General features: G+C 39.5%; 3 protein-coding genes across 9 annotated transcripts in view; 2 read left to right on the top strand and 1 right to left on the bottom strand.

Annotated features, from left to right (window-relative positions):
• Ranbp21 (exportin-5-like protein Ranbp21) overlaps positions 1–6,405 on the top strand; it is a 30,391-nt gene extending 23,986 nt beyond the window's left edge. Inside the window, exons 10-11 of one of the 2 annotated variants that reach the window (XR_011177406.1) lie at positions 882–1,003; positions 6,315–6,405. The gene's annotated coding sequence lies outside the window, so the exon portion shown is untranslated. Of the gene's footprint in view, positions 1–881; positions 1,004–6,259 lie in introns of both variants that reach the window. The other variant, XR_011177405.1, reaches the window with a different exon arrangement.
• LOC124221267 (gamma-aminobutyric acid receptor subunit alpha-1) lies at positions 369–8,753 on the bottom strand. 2 transcript variants are annotated; one of them, XM_069137023.1, is made up of 12 exons: positions 8,446–8,753; positions 8,278–8,303; positions 6,068–6,405; positions 5,160–5,227; positions 4,871–5,091; positions 4,659–4,741; positions 4,277–4,476; positions 3,954–4,041; positions 3,537–3,697; positions 2,924–3,079; positions 2,562–2,710; positions 369–2,301 (listed from the first exon to the last, which is right to left on the bottom strand). In XM_069137023.1, exons 2-12 carry the CDS (start codon positions 8,289–8,291, stop codon positions 2,085–2,087), a joined length of 1,695 nt encoding a protein of 564 aa, XP_068993124.1. In that variant the 5' UTR covers positions 8,292–8,303; positions 8,446–8,753; the 3' UTR covers positions 369–2,084. The 2 variants fall into 2 exon arrangements, with proteins under 2 accessions (XP_068993124.1, XP_046487043.2); XM_046631087.2 differs by lacking the exon at positions 8,278–8,303.
• On the top strand, positions 919–18,326 carry Lcch3 (Ligand-gated chloride channel homolog 3). 5 transcript variants are annotated; one of them, XM_046631082.2, is made up of 10 exons: positions 919–1,003; positions 10,916–10,985; positions 12,698–12,822; positions 12,969–13,036; positions 13,196–13,341; positions 14,881–15,038; positions 15,147–15,431; positions 15,634–15,867; positions 16,129–16,388; positions 16,891–18,324. In XM_046631082.2, the coding sequence occupies exons 1-10, from the start codon at positions 919–921 to the stop codon at positions 17,041–17,043; spliced, it is 1,584 nt and encodes a 527-aa protein (XP_046487038.1). In that variant the 3' UTR covers positions 17,044–18,324. The 5 variants fall into 5 exon arrangements, with proteins under 5 accessions (XP_046487038.1, XP_046487039.1, XP_046487040.1 ...); XM_046631083.2 differs by lacking the exon at positions 919–1,003 and adding an exon at positions 9,702–10,004 and having other exon boundaries at positions 12,969–13,096; positions 16,891–18,326; XM_046631084.2 differs by lacking the exon at positions 919–1,003 and adding an exon at positions 9,703–9,960 and having other exon boundaries at positions 12,969–13,096; positions 16,891–18,325.
• Positions 18,327–18,348: the final 22 nt, after the last annotated feature.

Genomic DNA, 18,348 nt, shown 5'->3' with positions numbered 1-18,348 from the left:
ACCGGTCCCGAATGTTTAATTGGAACGATTCAAATTTATATGATTTTATTGAGACTTAGAGATCAGAAAAGTTACAGCGGTCTAGACTGAATCCAACACGGATATTGTTCAGAGAAAACTTCGACTTATAATATAGTTGAAATCAGACCAGAAATACATGCTTTAATTAAACTCGCCTGGTTCGGAAATTTCCATACATATTCGGCATTAAGAAAGTCCACTAACGAAAAAGTCGACGGCAAATTATGTCAAAAACATTACCAAAAGGCTTCAGATTTTATTTTAATATCGGCAAATTACCTAGATCAAGGCCTATAGAATTCTATAGCAAAATGAGGAGTATATAGGTCTGCACCTGTTACGTTATGTTATTTTCTTTATTACCATTGTGCACACAATTTAATTACATATGTATATTATTGTGCCACCAGGCCAAACCGGTCAATTGAATAGATTGAGTAGATCGAGATTACAGTAATTTTTAATGAGGATAAAGTTAGTAACGTTACTGTAACGATTCATGTTTAGGAAACATCTTTACTTCCCACCTTTAGGAATGTCTGAAATTTATTGTTAGTAAACCATGATAAATACAATATACTCATATTTTGCAGAGCCAAATCCTTGAAAGTCATTTTAAAATTGTGTAATAATGAATTTTTCCTTTATATTTCTTTATGCAACGTTAATAACTTCAGCCTCCTAATTTTACTGCGTGAACATATTTTCTTTCATATCGTCTTTCGCTGTGTATTATCGGTATAATATATGTATAATAATATTCACTCGGTGGTGATTTAATTTACGCCACCTACGGTGAACGCTTGAAGATACCTTGCTGTTTCCTAATATCTTATCATTTATAGTTTGGGGTTTCTTAGGAATGTTTGCAGCCGCTACACCGGATTTGTGACTAGGATGTTTGAGCGTCAACCATATTCATGTGGGACAAGAAGAACTCACAGCGAACACCTTCGTTTCATATTGAGATTACATCTGAGTGGTGAGTAAAAGAGGCAATTATAAAGATACGAACATAGTGTTAACCCATTACGAAAAATTACACAAGGTAACTGCCACAAGGTTAGAAAAAGTTAAATTCCTGCTTAAAATGTCGGATGGATGAATCGGGTCTTATTGAAATGTTATACCGTTTTTGTGTCCGGTCTCTATAAGGGCCTATTCGAATTCTAACGTACGATAAAATATATAAGAAATCACACAGTAAATGACAAAACGCAGGAATCGTCAGATATACTAGATCAGAAAAAAAATACTTGATCATATATTTTAATATTAATAATAAATTACACATTGATTTCTTTAAAAACATTCTATGATTTATCACATGATCATTCTGATTAGGGTCACGTCTCAAATCATGCTTGAGTAATAGCATAAGATAGAATAAAATTATACGTAATCCAATAGTGCATATAATTGCATAACGTGAGAAAGTCATTGAATATATTAACAGCGTTCAGTGGCTCTTCTGCCAACAAGCCAACGGCGTGAAAATGGGTAAGCCATAATGTGTCTTTGTTATAACTGAAAACAATGACGATATCATAGATTTAAATAGTAAGTAGAAAAAATAAAAAATATTTGGGACACACTTGAAATGAAATATATGAAATAAAAAGTTTTTGCAACATTTCTGAAATATCTAGTGCTTTGCGGGATAGGCTGCGATAGAAAACTGTTGCGAATATGAGCTGTTACATCTTGTCAGTTGACAATGAACCCTGCCACGAGTGCAAACTCAGCAGTGTTGACGCACAATCGGCAATCAAACGCTAGATGGATCTCGCCCAATTAATTAATTAACAGGTGGGTGAGTAAACGTGCATACATTGAGCCAATCAGCGGACGATTGAACAATAGCAAGCATAATTGGAGATTCAATTTACCCTCTACACTTTTTCAAATTGTCATTCTACTCGGAACTAGAAAACTTACGGCAAGTCTATACAACGCTTATGGCTTATGGATAATTCGTAATGGTGATTTCAATTGTCACGAGGAATGCGAAGATTGAGATAATATGGATATTGTAATAAGATCCCGCATGCCAGGACACGGAGTCAGTGAGAAAAGAAAGCGATCGGTGGATCCTGCCATTTGAATTCGTCCTGCCAGGTGACGTATAACATCCAGTAGCATACATTGAGCAGCCCGAACGAGGCAGGGAAACAGATTCTAGCTGCTCTGTCAATGTACGATACACTGTTCACGTGTCTGTTGACGGACTGCCCGAGTCGGCCGCAGATCCCGGCTGTAGCTTCTCGTTGTCTTTGCCTCCTGTCGGGTAAAAAGTTTCCAACATTTATTTCTCATATTCGTACGATGCATGTCTAGGCATGCATGTACGTATGCAATCTCTCAATAATTAATAATAATATTTCACCAAGTTTAAACGGATAGCGAGTCCGAGATCAGGTTCATGATCTTGACCAGGTTGAAATGACGTGGAATACCTTATGGCTTCTGTTGTATAAGGTATAATACCTATTCGGATGATGGATCGATCAATGTAATCATCTACGGTGCTAAAAACTAACCTGTAACCATCGTCGCCAGCCAAACAATACAGGAATTGTCTCCATTTCGGCAACGTACGTTCCGTCTGCGTCTGCCTTTCCATTGACGTTACGTTTGGAGCATCCTGGGGTGAGCGGATACCCAAGCTGGTCGCAGAGCCTAGTGTACCCTGCAGAACAAAGACCGATTGAATCCTGTTTCAATTTAGCCTCAAGTTGAATTAGCGTCAGGTGCTGAAGTTACAGAATATCACAAAAGCAGTAAAAAGCAGTCAATAAACAGTGGCACGGCACTGTACATCACTTATTTACTAATTATATATTTATATATATCCTTTATCCATATACATTATACATCTATGGTACACAGTCTGTCTACCCACATTAGATATGGGACAAATCAGGGAGCTGCGCCTTTTGGATGTCAGTCTGTGATTCATCCGCAAGCTACGAGGTACCGAAGCGAGGGTACCTATGGGTTCTTCGAAATCGTCATCCCAATTATCCTCTTCATCCACAGAGAATTCACCGCTCCCTACCTGTAACGGGTGTGAAATCATATCGCGTCTATCTTAAACGTCTACACATAATTCCATATCGTAAAGATTCGGTGAAGAGGACCACCAGTGACAAATTGAAGAGATCGCATGGTTTTATGGCGTATAGAAATTACGGCACACCAGCATATATTCGGTGTTAGAAAAAAATGCGCTTTTTACGAAAAATTTGGATTTGTGGCAAGGTTGAAAACACATAATTGTCATCGGTTACGGTGCCAATGCGTTCCAAAGTCTCGTGTGCAAAAGTATCGCATGCATTAAAGTTTGTGTGCGCAAATGGACCGTGTGCCAATGGTTCTAAATGCTGTAGACTGGTGCAAGTGATTATGACCTTCTCGATTTGCAACTCGCCTGTTCAACGCTTAGAACGACAGTGCGAAACGATCTCACGAAGTCATATAATTATTAATTTCATGACACGGTTCGGTGATATTACCTTAGTGAAGTAATGGACGCCTGCGAATTCCAAAAGAGTTGCAATGCAGTAAAAGAAGCTCATCAGTAGGAACCAGTCGAGAGCCGTAGCGTACTTGACCTTCGGAAGATCTGTACGCGAATCCAGACTTATGGTCGATAGAGTCAGCACGGTCGTTATTCCTTCAATGTAAGCCACAATTTATATGCTCAATTCAGAAGAATGGATCGAAAAAACGTAGACCAACTTATTGTTCTTGTATAAGAAGATTGAATATTCATTATTCATTGTGATACACATGAAACCTCATTCCGTCAGGTTCAAAGGTTGAAGTAATTCATCGAGGAGTAAGAAGTCCTCGTCAAATGACAAGATATTTGTTTATGCATCCATCATACAGACGTACCTCCTCGAGTGTTTATTTCACAATCCTCTTACCTAGTCCCACTCGGTCACTAGTCGCCTCGCGATGAATCCAAAATGAAACCCAGCTCAGTACAACGATCAGCACGCAAGGTACGTAAACCTGCAAAGTGGGCACTGAGTTATTACAGTTTTAATCATAATTATAAATATTTAAAAGTGTCAAGAGTATTCGTATAAGATAGTGTAAAAGACAGAATGATTTTCCTGGAGTACTAGCGTGACTGAAAAACGGTAAATTTTACGGTTTCTTCGTCAAATGTACCGATACCGAAATTTTCGTAATAGTCACACCAGTAACTCGTTTTAACGTAAGATAACAGGAAATTCACACGCACCTGGATGAGAAAGTAACCGGTATGTCGTTGTAGATTGAAGGATACCTGCAGTACCGAAAAGTCACCTTCGCTTCTAGTGAAGGTCAAGTTACGATAAGGTGAGCCCATGAGGTCAAATTGCGAAAGCGTCATCCCTGGTACAAAGTTTACCGAGGCACCCTGCTGCCATTCATAAATCAACTGTCTTGATGTGTAGGCATCTGAAAAGTTTGTTCAATAGTCTTCTAATATAACGTCTTATAGTGGTAGCTTTTTTTAAGTTCCCATATCAAGCAAGTATCAGTGAGCGTAATGCACATGTGAAGCAATTATCACTTTGTACTGACGATGGGAGAGGGAAAGGGTAAAAATGTATATGAGTGTGCATTATGGAAATACTTGCAGCTTCCCAAAATCAAGGGGCAGGATTGTCGATCCATCGGAAAGTTTCTCAATTCCATTGGACACTTTGCTTTTATTGTAAGCCTGCATGGACGTGCGAAAAAGAAATGTCAGATACGATGGTACGCCATGAGTATAATCAAGTAAATTGATTGGCATTAGCAAATGTACAGTGGGGGTAAAGTAACACTGGATAAAAGGCGAATACGAAACCTCATCGAGTAGAGAATGTCACCATCCTGAGAAATGCGTAGTAACTTGTTTGGTACGGTTATCGTGTGAACGTAGCTGTGTTTTCCATTGTAAAAGTAAGTGTCTGGTCTCCAAATTCTTTCCAACATTTTAATACTGAGACTCAGAGATTTTATTGGTCCCAAAAAACTGAGTCGCGAGTCACGCCAGTATTGTCGGAAATAACAATCCATAGAGTAATCCTGTAAATTCCAATTCAGCATCACTGCTCCTGGTTCTCTTTCGTTGAACGAAACAGCCCGCAACTTACCATATCAAGTTCCGAAATGGGACCCATACTTCTGATAAGAATGTTAGTTTTCACCACGGTTGGCATACCTGAAATTTTTTAAGAAGAGGCCTACAAATTCCCACTCATTTCACACTTCACACATCACAGTTGTGCGGTACAGAGCCCGCGAACAAAAATGAAAAATGGGGCGTGCAAACGGAAGCATGGAGGAGATGTAATTTTTGATATTCTGTTTTTTTTTCATTCTCAGTTCAACAATGTGTGATCAGTGTTCTCAAAAACTCCTGGGTACCAAATTTCATTTGAGTCAGGTCATTTTTTGCAATCTCTTCCACCGCGGTAGTGGATTCGTCGTTTTGAATACCCAAATTTTGAGTTCACATTCTTAGTCAGCGATCTCAAAAACATCTGATTTTCAAATTTCGAAACGATGAGAGGTAAGGAAAAACTTACGTCCCCAAATTGGTAACTAGTGAGCTGTGTTGCGTACGCTTTATAGCTTCGTCAAAATGCACGATATAAAAGTTTCACATAATACCTAAATATCCTCAACTTTCATGCACAACATCGCTACGAGCTTGCTGTACGCAAATTATCGGACATCCTCTACAGAAATGCAAAGAAGGTAGAAGGAAGGTAGTTTCTATAGAAAATTGATCATGCAACTATGGGTTTACGGAACGCCTTTGGGCGGACATAAAATGTAGAAGCGAAGAGCAGAAATGTAAAAACGAAAAAGCCGGCCAAACTCCGAATTTTTTTTCCCCTTAGTCATTTCCTTTTACTGAAGCTAGCTAGTTTTTCGGAAGCAAGGCAATAGTGAGATGAGAATGGAAATTACGAAATGGTAAAGGTAGTACCTACGACTATTCCAAATGTAATTACATGTATCTATATTAGTTGACTGGAATGGTTAATTGCTGAACCTTTTCCGTGGGTAGGAAGTTGATTATTCTCGTAGTTCTTCAACAAATTTTCGAGAACCATGGTAATATTTTTTGATACCATGTCATTCACAGCTGATCTGCCTTCCCTCACGGCCACCGGCAGAACAGTTTTCACGGCAATCCTTGTGTCGATGGACTGCTTTATCACATTATTATTATTCTTGGATATAGGATCCCAATACATCTCGTTGAGGGATAGTGATGACAGTGATGTTATTGCCGACAGGCTGGAGGTGTTGGGCGGGTCCAGAGATCCAAGGTCCACGATCCCCGTGGGATCGTTTCTGCACCAAATCGATGAAAACGAGACCACGAGTCTAGGTAAGACAAATTTAGAAGTAGTAATCAACATTTAATACCCCTTTTGTATGAATGTGCTCAAGTAGAAAATAGATTTGTTGAAATAAAGTTAAGAAGCACAGATGACGCATCGACAATCGATTTTAGGATTTTAGGACCATTTTTAATTATATTCATCCTTCTCTTCGAATGTTGTAAGGCGATACACAAAAATGACCAGCAAATTTTCCGATTAAAAAACAAAACGAAGTTTTCTCGTAATCGCTCGATTAGCAAAATCACTGATAGTCGTAACCAGCAATTTCTATGAAATAGGCAATTCTTCGTAATAAAAAAAAATTTGAATCCATGGTAAGAAGTCAGGCGATTTAGTTTGGGAAATACAAACCAATTTATACTCAAATTGAATCGAAATTGATTATGGCTAACAGTGATTTCGCTAAACGAGCGATTACCAGACGATTGATTTTCATAAAGGTTTAAGATTTTATTCACTGTGTTTTTTTAGTGCCCTGAAACATGCTAACAAGAGGATAAAATTAGAACTGGTTCTTAATGAAGATTCAATATGTTCATTGGAGTTGCTGAGTACTGTATAGTATAGGGTATACAGCTTTGAAATGTGCACACCTGTAAGTTATGTGTAACAGAGCTTGCAGGCATGCAGTTTTCAGAAAGTCGAGAACTACTCGAGTGCCGTTCCCATGCACCTGCATACATTTCGGAACTATCGAGCCGAAATGAAGCGTGATAATAGGAAGAGGATTCAACGTCGTCATCATGCCGGTGGAGCGGATACATAGTACTTAACATATAATTTAAAACAGCATGACTTTTCCGTTACACTGACGATTAGTGCGGGATGATATCTATGAGTTTTCGAGGATGCATCGAAGTATGCAATGTCCAACGAATGCTTGTTGAAACAGAGTAAAGAAGTTTTTCGACACACTTTCTCCAAGATGTATTACACTCGACATCAATGACGGGGATATCTATTGGATGTACAGATTTTACAATACAAATAGAGTATTTTCTTGGGTTAAATAGTAGCTGGTATAATTAACTATTAACACGTCTTTTCCTCAGGATACCAGTGCTATGTACCAATGAATTTAGGTTTCAGCCGACATCAGGTTCAAGCGTACTTCAAAGTCGCTGAGGCAGCAGCAGCAGCATCTCTCTTCAAGTGACGTCACGATGCTTCGAGACCTACTTTTGGCCTCTTTTTAGCCCCAACTCCTCACGCCTGTCACGTTCATGTTTCGGCTGTACGCCTGGGGTCAACTTTTCGACTCAAGTCCTAATCTTGGTATTGCTACTATTATCCTTTCAAGTGATTCTCCTAGTGAATTCTACCTTTGAACGGCGTCACTGAACCTTTTGCCAACGATTATCAGCTGTGTAACCATTGTATTCTAACACGCAGTGTATGCGAACTGTAATATTTATTAATTCCTGTACAACTTGTCGTTTGCAACCATAATATTTATACCCTGTATCTCTTATAGGAAGTTTCTCTTATCTTATACCAGTATTCGGAATACTGACGAAGCATTAAGAGACCAAAACTATTCTACATGGATACTATTTTTCTGTACGGGATTTAAGGGGTCGGATTTATCCAAGAAGGAATATGGGGCATAAAAGTAATCTTACTGTACAACAGACCTATTCCTTGCAAGAAAGTGACTCGATGATAGTCTGATAGCTGGCCTAAAAGTATTAACTGAACGAATCTTCTGTATCCCAACATGTATCCGTTGATTCAGATGCAACAACAGGTAAAAAGTGTCTATACATGGATACGGTTTAGCGCTCATTCTCATCTCTAATTATAAGAACCAGCGATAGAAATAATTTATAATCGCAATGTAAAAGTAGCATACCTGAGAGCTGTCATCAATCGTTAATTCTAACGCAGCGTATATAATACAGTTGGATAAACTGTTAAAACATCCTGACAATTATTACTGGAATAATGGAGAGAACGACAGCAAGAACCACGATCACGATAAGTACTCGGGAAAATAACATCGAATATAAAAACAACTTACAAAATAAGTATCGTCAGCATATTTCCGTGCCAGATCATTATGATCATCTTCATCGTGAATTTATCGAATCACTTTCACTGCATTCACTTTTCGTGTCCCTTGCATTTAACTCGTTTGAATTTAAGGAATAAGCTGAAGCTTCGCGACGGCTGAAAGTTTGGTGAAACCACGTTAAAACCGCCCGAATGCGTGAGTAGCTGATTACATTTGAATATGCTGCGATAAAGTAAAATTTCGCGCGTCGGCATCAACTGATTTTCACATGTATACTTGGAGAAATTCGTGACGCTAGGTAGAGCTAGTCTCTATCTACGTCCCCACTGCAATACCCGCGAGCCAAGCAGCTTTCTACCCTCTGTCGAGTTGTCTTCATGCGCAAGCTCAGAAATTTTGTACGTATTTTATAACAGATATTCACTGCTTTTGAGGTACCTCCAGATCGCTTTTCGGAAAATTTTCCGATCGAGGTATAATTGTTGTATAAAAACAAAATTGCCTCATAGGAGAAAGAGGAACTAAATGGCTAAGGTAAACAAAAATATAACGAAATGGTATAGTTCCCAAGTCATTTTGTACTACTCAATCTTTCTGATGCACACACATATGATATACCATAACTTGATTCGGCATAATGAGATGAAAAAAAATTTGCTCTGACAAGGAAGGTATCCCAGATCGATCTCTCCGATTTAATTTCTTTGAAAATACGTTACAGTTGGCTAAAAACTAAGGGACACGTATTTCTTTTTATCTGCGATTAAACACTTTGAGTACATGAAACCACCCTCCAAAGTAAGGCATGTCAAGGGATGATTTGGCAATCAATTTTTTTTCCTTGTAATCAAGAAAATTACACATTCCATTTCTCGTTATGAGAAAACATTTCCAGTTCAATTGGTTACAAAATGTTGTGTTCTTGTGGGTGAAACTGCCAAATCGCCTCTTAACAAGCCTCACTTTTAGGAGGGTGGTTTCACCCCCTTAAAGTGTTTAATGACAGATAAAAAGAAATACGTGTCCCTTAGTTTTTACCCTACTATAACATATTACAAAAGAAATGAAATCGGAGAGATCGATCTGGAACACCTTCCCTGTCAGAGTGGACTTGTACCCTTATTTGTCTACAATTATGGGCCCTATGTGGCATATCGCGGAAATAACCCTATACGAGTATGTGGATATGTTATATATCTACTTTTAGGTACGGCCCGCACCCCGCGTACATGCAGCAGGGCTGTAGGGATGCTGACGGGCGGTGCGGCTTGGAGTTGCGCGCGCTCGCGTCTCCTCGCCCCGAGATTTCCCGAGCCGATGCTGGGTTTGTGCCAGTGTAGTTCTCTCCTCTGTAATACTGTTTTTCTGTGAAAAAATATGAGGAGCAGGGAATGAATGAGCGAAGGTAGAGTGCGACGAAGGTGGTGTGTCGATGAATGTAAAACGGTTTTCGATGTCGATATGCGGTCTACGTAGGAGTTTATCAAAGTGTCGCTGATTGGAATGAAAGCATCCCCAGAGGTAATAAGGTGGCAATGGTGGTGCAGGTCCGACCTGGACCCAAGGTATACAATTTACCAAAATGTGGATGCTCGTTAATGGCGGGTCACGAGTGGGGTCAATATAAGCCTTGCAAATGGGCGGAAAAATCTTTCCACTCCAACCGCGTCACGCTCTGCGGATGCAAATTATACATCCGCGTTTGATCGTTCGTTCGTTTTAACGGTAAAACTCAGGTACACCTATCGCAATTCATCCTCGTTGTATGTAAACGCGCGCCGATCGGTTGCAGCGAGGTAAATGATAGGAGAATGCACGACCTCGGGTGAGATAAATTTTATGTCAACGAATGGTGATAATGCGGGCGATATCGAGGGAGTAGGAAATTATTTCACTGCTCCGCCGAAAATTAATACATGTTCGCTGGGTGATGCACGATATTCAACATGTGTGTCGCTTTTATGGATATAATCTCGTTGTTGACGGTGACTGGATTAACCTGACGGATGATGGTGGGATAGATGTGTTGGATCTCGAGCATTACCTGCAATTGACAACGTGACAAGCACCGTGTTGCAAGCTGCGTGATGGCATGTTCGCATCGGATCACTTCTGAACAAAGCATGATTATAATTCATCATGGAAATACGATACACTTACCACCTATTCGTTATAATATAACGGTATAATGTTAGGCGTAACAAAGAAAAAAGTGATAAAAACAGCGGTAAAAATAACGAGGAAATCGATTGCAACGAGTATGAGAAATTTTCTTGTTTCCATTTTCACGCTGACGGACGTATATCAATCGGTCAATACTTTGGGAGGACGTTGATTAACTTAATGATGCTGTTGGACGTAGGTGCCCGCTATAAACAACTTGGGTGGGAATCGACCTGCTAATTGTTTTTCAATCGCACGTATACTTAATCATCGTTGCGTTTCTTCCACGCTGCAAAATTGATCCGGACTTTAGACGAGATGTTCACGAAGCATCACGCTCTTCTAATATTTCTTCTTCTGTATTTGGAACATCGCAGAGTTTGGTGAGTATCGCAATAACCAACATACCATACATACATCTGTTATATTCTTTTAATCAACATCTTCGTATGTATGTACCTACTTCGGATGAAAACCAAACGGACGGGCTTGTGTAAACTCATGGTGTCAAAATTGTGATACAGGAGAAAGGTGCCCCTCTTTTACATATTTTTATCTGCAAAGGTATAGAGGAAAATATATTCGTTGCTTAAAAACCAGCGACAGGCCAATGTAGAAATGGGTGGAGATTCGTGGTTGTTTAGATCGTAGGCACGTACCAGGATTGACTGGTAAGGCTGTCACATGATTGGATTCAGAGCCACGCGCCAACACGTGACACGGAAAGAATAAAAGAGCAGACCTTTTACTCAAAACTGTAGGGAAAAAAAAATGGTTTTTTTGGTGGAAAATACTTCTTCAAATGCAGAATTTACTCTAAAGATAGTGAACATCACTATGTGCAGAGGAAAATTTGCTACATTTATAGTAAAAAATATAATTCACGTGGGTATTTTTCATCGAAATCCTTGATCCGCACTGATAAGGAGAGTATCAGATATCTGGATCTGGATGGATTCTGCTCAAACTTCTAGGCTGGTTTCCGTAAAATTAGCTCAAAACGTGAAGCCTGTGATATGTACTTTCATCTTGTAGAACGCTCTTTTGAAAATTGATTGTATTAGCAGTTTGATGAGTGAACTGCTATAAAAAATGGAACCTGTTGTGTATTTTTGCCTTATATATTAATTTTCGTTGTCCTACGTTGTAGTTTAGATAACAGGATCTTATAGATTCAAATGTAAACTGATAAACTATTATTTCAGAGCTACGGTGAAGTATAAATTGCGAATTTTCGACATCCTGATCTATTGTATACTGAGTAAAGTAGGTCCCGATAGATGACAGTACGCTTCAGAAACTTCATATTTTGGGCCCAGTCAATGTCTCCATAAGTTTCAGCAGAATCCGTTCTCCTTGTTGTCTCCATAAAAAACGTTCTCACACCATACCACCGAGGTTTTTCATGGAAAATAGATTATACATCTATACATCATAATACACAGTTTTTACTAATATTGACATACGTCAACACTGTTACGAGAACCACCGTACAGTATATACCTGGTTTTGGATCGCAAGTCAACTTCATAAAATGTACCGAAGTTCATCTTTACCGTAGACTTATAACTGCTCCATGAGGTAAAATCCAGTGCTATCATTCTACATGGTATATTGCTCATGAATAGAAATTTTGTATATTTCCGAAAGTAAGCATCAGTTTTTTATAGTTTTCTGTAACCAATATTTCAATTTATGCCCCAGGCATCTTGATTTCATACAGCTGGTTGTGTACATGCGGTACGTTCCATCTCATGTCATTATTTCGAAAAAGCCTTATTGCGTCATTCAAGAGTTTATACTTGCATGTATATAAGATATGGCTCTTTAAGAGGCGCGTGGGTCAGGAGCGAATCAATTATGCATTATATGTCACAGTTATGCAGACACACATATATGTGACGTATACGTACAGAGTACATGCATATTCATCGACATACCGATAGAATGATATTTACCGACAGTTAGGTACTTGCTACACGTTTATACCTATATGTATAATTTGCCTGCACACACTCATATTATAATACGATACGTAGATATCTATTATGTAGATCATACATAACACGCGTCGTAACTTATATGCCGTGTACAGGAGCACTGGGGAGAGCAGTGAAACCACCACCGACACTAGGATATCGGATAGATTGGAAAATGTAACCCAAACAATTTCTAGGATTCTTGAGGGATACGACATTCGGCTGAGACCAAACTTTGGTGGTATACTGAAAATTTTTCTTCCGTTCTACTTAACATGTATCAACATACTTATGTTAAAGATTTTTTAATGCTCAGCTATGAGTGCGCGGTGCAGTACGAAAGTCTGTGGTAAATAACGTCCTCTGAAATTTTCTTTATACATTTAGGTGAACCACTCTTGGTCGGAATGGATTTGACAATCGCCAGTTTTGACGCCATATCAGAGGTCAACATGGTAAGTCTTGGGAATACTTATGCCAAAACACTGCATCATGATTCGGAGACAAATGATATGGTATATTTGGACTCATCAGATACTGTACCTATTTGAAATATGTTATGCACATGAGTTAAATGTACGCGTATTGAAGTATGGATGATTTCTTGATCGCAGGACTATACCATAACCATGTATCTGAATCAGTACTGGAAAGATGAGAGGTTGGCGTTTTCGCACGAAGAAGAAATTCTGACGCTTAGTGGGGATTTTGCCGAAAAGATTTGGGTGCCTGATACCTTTTTTGCTAACGATAAGAACAGGTATGTTACCTTTACGTACGTTTAGTTTTCGTTTTCTTTTTTTACCTCACTGCATGATACTTACTATTTCACCATCAATTAACGTACAAGCTTATCGAAACCGAGTGGTACGTTTCATAGATAAAAATATAGCGAATAAGAAGTTTCTTCTCTTCAAGCACTGTATATGGAGGACTATAATGCGAGCCTTACTCCGGTCAAGCATCTCTAGACGCCAGGTTCGATTCCTGGCCCCGTCGTTAATTTTTCGAAATCACCAATTTTTCGAATTTACATTCTTTCATAAAAATATAGCATCTGAAGTTTGTGGAAATGATTTACAAGTCAAAGGTGCCTGATTTATTTTTAGTCGAAATTTTTCACGTGCGTAGTATATACCCTGCACAGGCGTATTGTTGTATTCACTTAAAATCTGGAATTAGGTACGTGACATACTCTTTGTGCTAGGCTAAGAAGACGCAGAAAAGGTGAGATACAAACACCGCACCTCCTGCGTGAATATGGGTAAAAGCGATCGATTTGAAAAATTTTCCCCACTCTTGCCTTGTGCTCGATACACGTCTCTAACTGTAGCTATAACTATGCATGATGCACATAAATCCAAAGGTTTACACATGCCTACTATACATATGCATGTATGATAAGCGAGGATATGGGTCAATCGCAGATCATGTAGAATAGTGCTCCTTAAGCTGGGCCACTTGGAAGAGTAAGTGGGGTAGTCAGCGGGTTGTCGCTATACACCGACTGACCTCATTCAATAACTTGCCAAAAGTTTCTCCATATCATTCCCGCAACTTGGACCTTCTGATCCTGCAACCGCATGCGTAATTTGTTTTCCAATGGCAAAACTTGCCGGCATTAAAATACGAGAAACAAAGTTCTTTCCTCCTACAGCACTAATTATTATTAAATGGTTACAGGTGGTTCTGTTTGCAATTAAGTTTCTTTTTTTTGCAGGGTTTAAGTAGCGTGTAGTATATTGTAATTACAAAAGATTAAATCAATACATTGACGTATACAGAAATGGCTTGATAACGGAGAGTTACAGATTTGAGTCAAGAGTTATGGACTAATTGTTAGGCGACTACAAATTGAGATTGCGTTGTGTTCACAGAATGTACACATGTGTTCTTTCTGAAGGGTGACGGGTGATTGACTTATCGAAGGAAAAGCGAAGTTGCGCGAGAGGGTGGAAAAAACTCAGATAAGGTCGATAGGTTTGAGGGAAAAGTAAGCAAGGTGGGGGGAAAAGAAAGTTGCGTAGCACTTGAGAATGAAGGATATCAGCCATAGGGTTGATATTAGGAAGGGTCTGGTTGAAAAAAATCGGCTACCAGTGAGCACATGGGTGGTTGTAAATTATTGATAAGTAATTAAGATAATCTGTATGCGTCGTAACAAAAGTATTCAGCAATCGAATCATTATTCTTAATTTTAGTTGGTCATTTGCAAATGTGATATTTAACGCAATCGGTCGGTGAAATGCTGATTTTAACCAGCTAATGCTAATTATTCGGTATGGTTTGCCAATCTTAGCTTTCTACATGACGTGACGGAGCGAAACAAGTTGGTGCGTCTGTCAGGGGATGGATCTGTCACTTACGGGATGAGGTTTACAACAACCTTGGCCTGCATGATGGATCTTCACTATTATCCACTGGACTCTCAAAATTGCACTGTCGAAATTGAAAGCTGTACGTTTCTACACTAGTCCTAACATACGTACGAATATTCTCTTGTTTGTGCAACGACGGCACAAATATATGAATACATACATTAAATATAGTTATTTTTCTGGACAGATGGGTACACGGTTCTGGACGTTGTCATGTACTGGAAGGAGACACCGGTCCGTGGTGTTGAAGAAGCCGAGTTGCCACAATTTACGATTATCGGCTACGAGACAAATGATCGTAAGGAAAGATTGGCGACTGGCATCTATCAGCGACTTTCTCTCAGCTTCAAGCTGCAAAGAAATATCGGCTACTTTGTCTTTCAAACCTACCTACCCAGCATTCTGATCGTAATGCTTAGCTGGGTCAGCTTCTGGATAAACCACGAGGCAACCAGCGCGAGAGTCGCACTGGGTAAGACTCGCACACCGTACTGAATCATAATGAGTAAAATAAACTGAACTCGTTGCCAAGCCTGTAATCTTACATTTACAAAAAATGTCTGAGGAATGAATTTAGAAGAAGTAAACGAATTATGCACAACCACGTGTTATAATTCACCGTAATGATTCTTGTCGCCATAGCCTTACACGTACAAGATTATACGGAATTCCAGGTATTACCACTGTGCTGACGATGACTACGATATCAACGGGCGTCAGGAGTTCCTTGCCAAGAATAAGCTACGTGAAGGCGATTGACATATATCTCGTAATGTGTTTCGTGTTTGTATTCGCCGCCCTCCTAGAGTATGCGGCTGTAAACTATACGTACTGGGGTGCCAGGGCTAAAAAGAAGACTAAGAAGAAGGAAGGAACGGAGAAAAAATCAGTTACCACGGCAAAAACTGGTACCCATATTTATACGTTGTTTATCTATCTACCTAAAGTGTTGTTATATCTTCGTGGAACTGGTCAACGACTAAATACATGTAGTACAGTACACGCGCAGAAATTCTTATCTAAATGGCATTCGATAAGGACTTGATACAAGTAATTGTGCTACAACATGCAATCTGCACTGTATTCATTTGGAAATTTTCTACAAATATCCTTCTACATGCATAGTCACGTTTCATAAATCTACGTGTGTAATACGTCAACCTGCTCAGGTGGCGAAGCGAGCTCGCCATTTGCCGAATCGACAGATGCAGATATCATAGAGCTCCAAGATCTGAGAATGTCACCATTGCCCAGCATAAGAAGCAGGTCAGGAATCGTGGCTGCTCCGGATGGTGCAGGAGTACCGGTTCGGGATCACGACCCGGCCAAATTTCCTCCAAGCTTCCGAATTTCTCGACCTCCGGGATACAACACTCACTGTAGAACGAGCGGTTTGCGGTACAGGGGCGCCAGGCAGCACAAACCCAAAGTAATCATGTAAATTACATATCCATGCTCTCGATGTATTCTTTCTCGCCTTCTTGGTGGTATTCACTCATGGATCGGGTGACAAGCGATTGCGATGATTTCAAGCAATTTTAAAGCGACCGCTCTCCAAAGTGCTTTGCGATTTCAACGAGTTAATACCTCCTTGCTTTACAGTCAGGTACTCCTTACGTTTATACCTGACAGCGAACTCGTAAGTGCGAGCAAGAATGCCTGATGATACCTGAGGTTCACCTGGCCGGCTTTCTCTTTCGCTGAAGGAGCTGCAGGTAGCACGAAGCGAGTATAGCAAGCTAACCGTAAACCTAATAGCCAACAATGAGAGATCTATCTATGTTTGTCAGGCATTTATTCTCGTGCTTACAAGTTCCGGCCACGCTACGAGTGTTGAACAATGATTGACCGAGCATGGATCGATTTTTGCAGCAGCAAATCTCGAGTAACAATAAGATATGATAACGGAGATTGGTGTCGATCTGTTCTAGGTATTACATGCATTACGAAGAGGTGCCTCGGTATTGCGAGCTTCGATGCCGAAGATCAAAGACGTTAACATCATCGACAAGTATTCAAGAATTGTTTTTCCCGTCAGTTTCCTTCTGTTCAACGCTGTGTACTGGATTTTCTACATCCTCTAAAGGTCTGAACGCTTCGGACGGACCTTGCGTGAATTTTGCCGGTTTAAAAGCATGAAGATATATGAAAAGAATTACTCTCAATGATTGTTCCACGCTGTGCTGGGATAGACGTAGGCAATTATGTAAAAACTCACGCATAAATTTACACGAGTGTCATTGCTGTATGCGAGTACCAGTGCATACCGATGATGGATGCTTAGCTCGGCTTCGAAATACCGATATTCGCTATACTTTGTACGTGAATTTGCATGTATTTATTTGTACAGTAACTAGGGAAGGCCTTGTACCAGCACGAAAGATACCCGAAAGGCCGAAGCTGAGCTCAACACGCGGTAGGTCTGAACATCGGATCCGACCCTACAAGAACTATTTCAGGTTACGGTACAACGTCCATACGTATATCCCCTCGACGCGTTACATTTTAGAAGAATTTTTATTGTAAACTCTAATGAATGTCAAACTAGCGCTTCGGTGAAATACTTATAAATTATAACAATTACAATGTACTTCAAGATATCGACGACGGTGAAAGTTACAGAAAAAAAAATTACGAACTTAATATATACATAATACTAGTGACGCACGCTGTTATTTCACTGAGCTGTAGAAGGGATCCTGGGGTGTCGATTAGGTAGGTATAGTTATACGTATACGTAAACGAATATATACTATATTATATGCATATATATGTTACGTGCGAAGAGCGTACAGATCGCGGTTTGTTTAAAAATGTTTGGTTAAAAGTGGCTTCGCACGTAACAAATGTATATATACAAATATGTATATTTATTACAGTCTCTCAATCAGCGCGGAACCCGTTGACCGCAGACCACAAGACTTGTAAAACTATACATAATTAGTGATAAAGAGTAATTACTAATTATACTCTTAAATGCATACGATGCAAATTTGTCAAGATTATCCGTCTAAGAAGAAAGTTGATGTTTTTTATTTTGTTTGTTTCTGAATTTATTTACAATGTATAATAAGCTGTGAATATTATGTTTTATAGAAAAAAGTGCGTCTACTGATATTTATCAGTATAATATGTATGTATATAAATGTATATGTATACAGTAGAACCTCGATTATCCGAGCTATTAAGGATCGGTCCTATAGCTCGAATGATATGAAATAAAGGGACAAGCGCACATTCTCGAGTCAATGATTATTACAAAGAAATGCACATTTTTACGTCGCAATTTCGTACACTACCACAGGTCTACACAGTCGTTATAACACGGGTAACACGGGGTTATGCAACTCCGTGAAGAGGTCGAATAATCAAGTCGGATGACGTGGGTT

Source organism: Neodiprion pinetum, chromosome 6 (assembly GCF_021155775.2).
Source record: "Neodiprion pinetum isolate iyNeoPine1 chromosome 6, iyNeoPine1.2, whole genome shotgun sequence".
Taxonomy (NCBI): Eukaryota; Metazoa; Arthropoda; class Insecta; order Hymenoptera; family Diprionidae; genus Neodiprion; species Neodiprion pinetum.
The sequence above is the reverse complement of the archived record's forward strand: the minus strand, read 5'-3'. Positions and strand labels throughout refer to the sequence as shown.

What these genes read in the sequence shown, in the direction of transcription:
- LOC124221267 (XM_046631087.2), bottom strand. Translation starts at nt 8,498, where the DNA reads ATGAAGATGATCATAATGATCTGGCACGGAAATATGCTGACGATACTT. An exon ending in ATGCTGACGATACTTATTTT is followed by an intron (nt 6,406 to 8,445) that starts GTAAGTTGTTTT and finishes TGTCTTACCTAG; the next exon opens with ACTCGTGGTCTCGTTTTCAT. An exon ending in CCGGTTACTTTCTCATCCAG is followed by an intron (nt 4,042 to 4,276) that starts GTGCGTGTGAAT and finishes CCCACTTTGCAG; the next exon opens with GTTTACGTACCTTGCGTGCT.
- Lcch3 (XM_046631082.2), top strand. Translation starts at nt 919, where the DNA reads ATGTTTGAGCGTCAACCATATTCATGTGGGACAAGAAGAACTCACAGC. An exon ending in GCTGAGACCAAACTTTGGTG is followed by an intron (nt 12,823 to 12,968) that starts GTATACTGAAAA and finishes TTATACATTTAG; the next exon opens with GTGAACCACTCTTGGTCGGA. An exon ending in TTTGCTAACGATAAGAACAG is followed by an intron (nt 13,342 to 14,880) that starts GTATGTTACCTT and finishes TGCCAATCTTAG; the next exon opens with CTTTCTACATGACGTGACGG.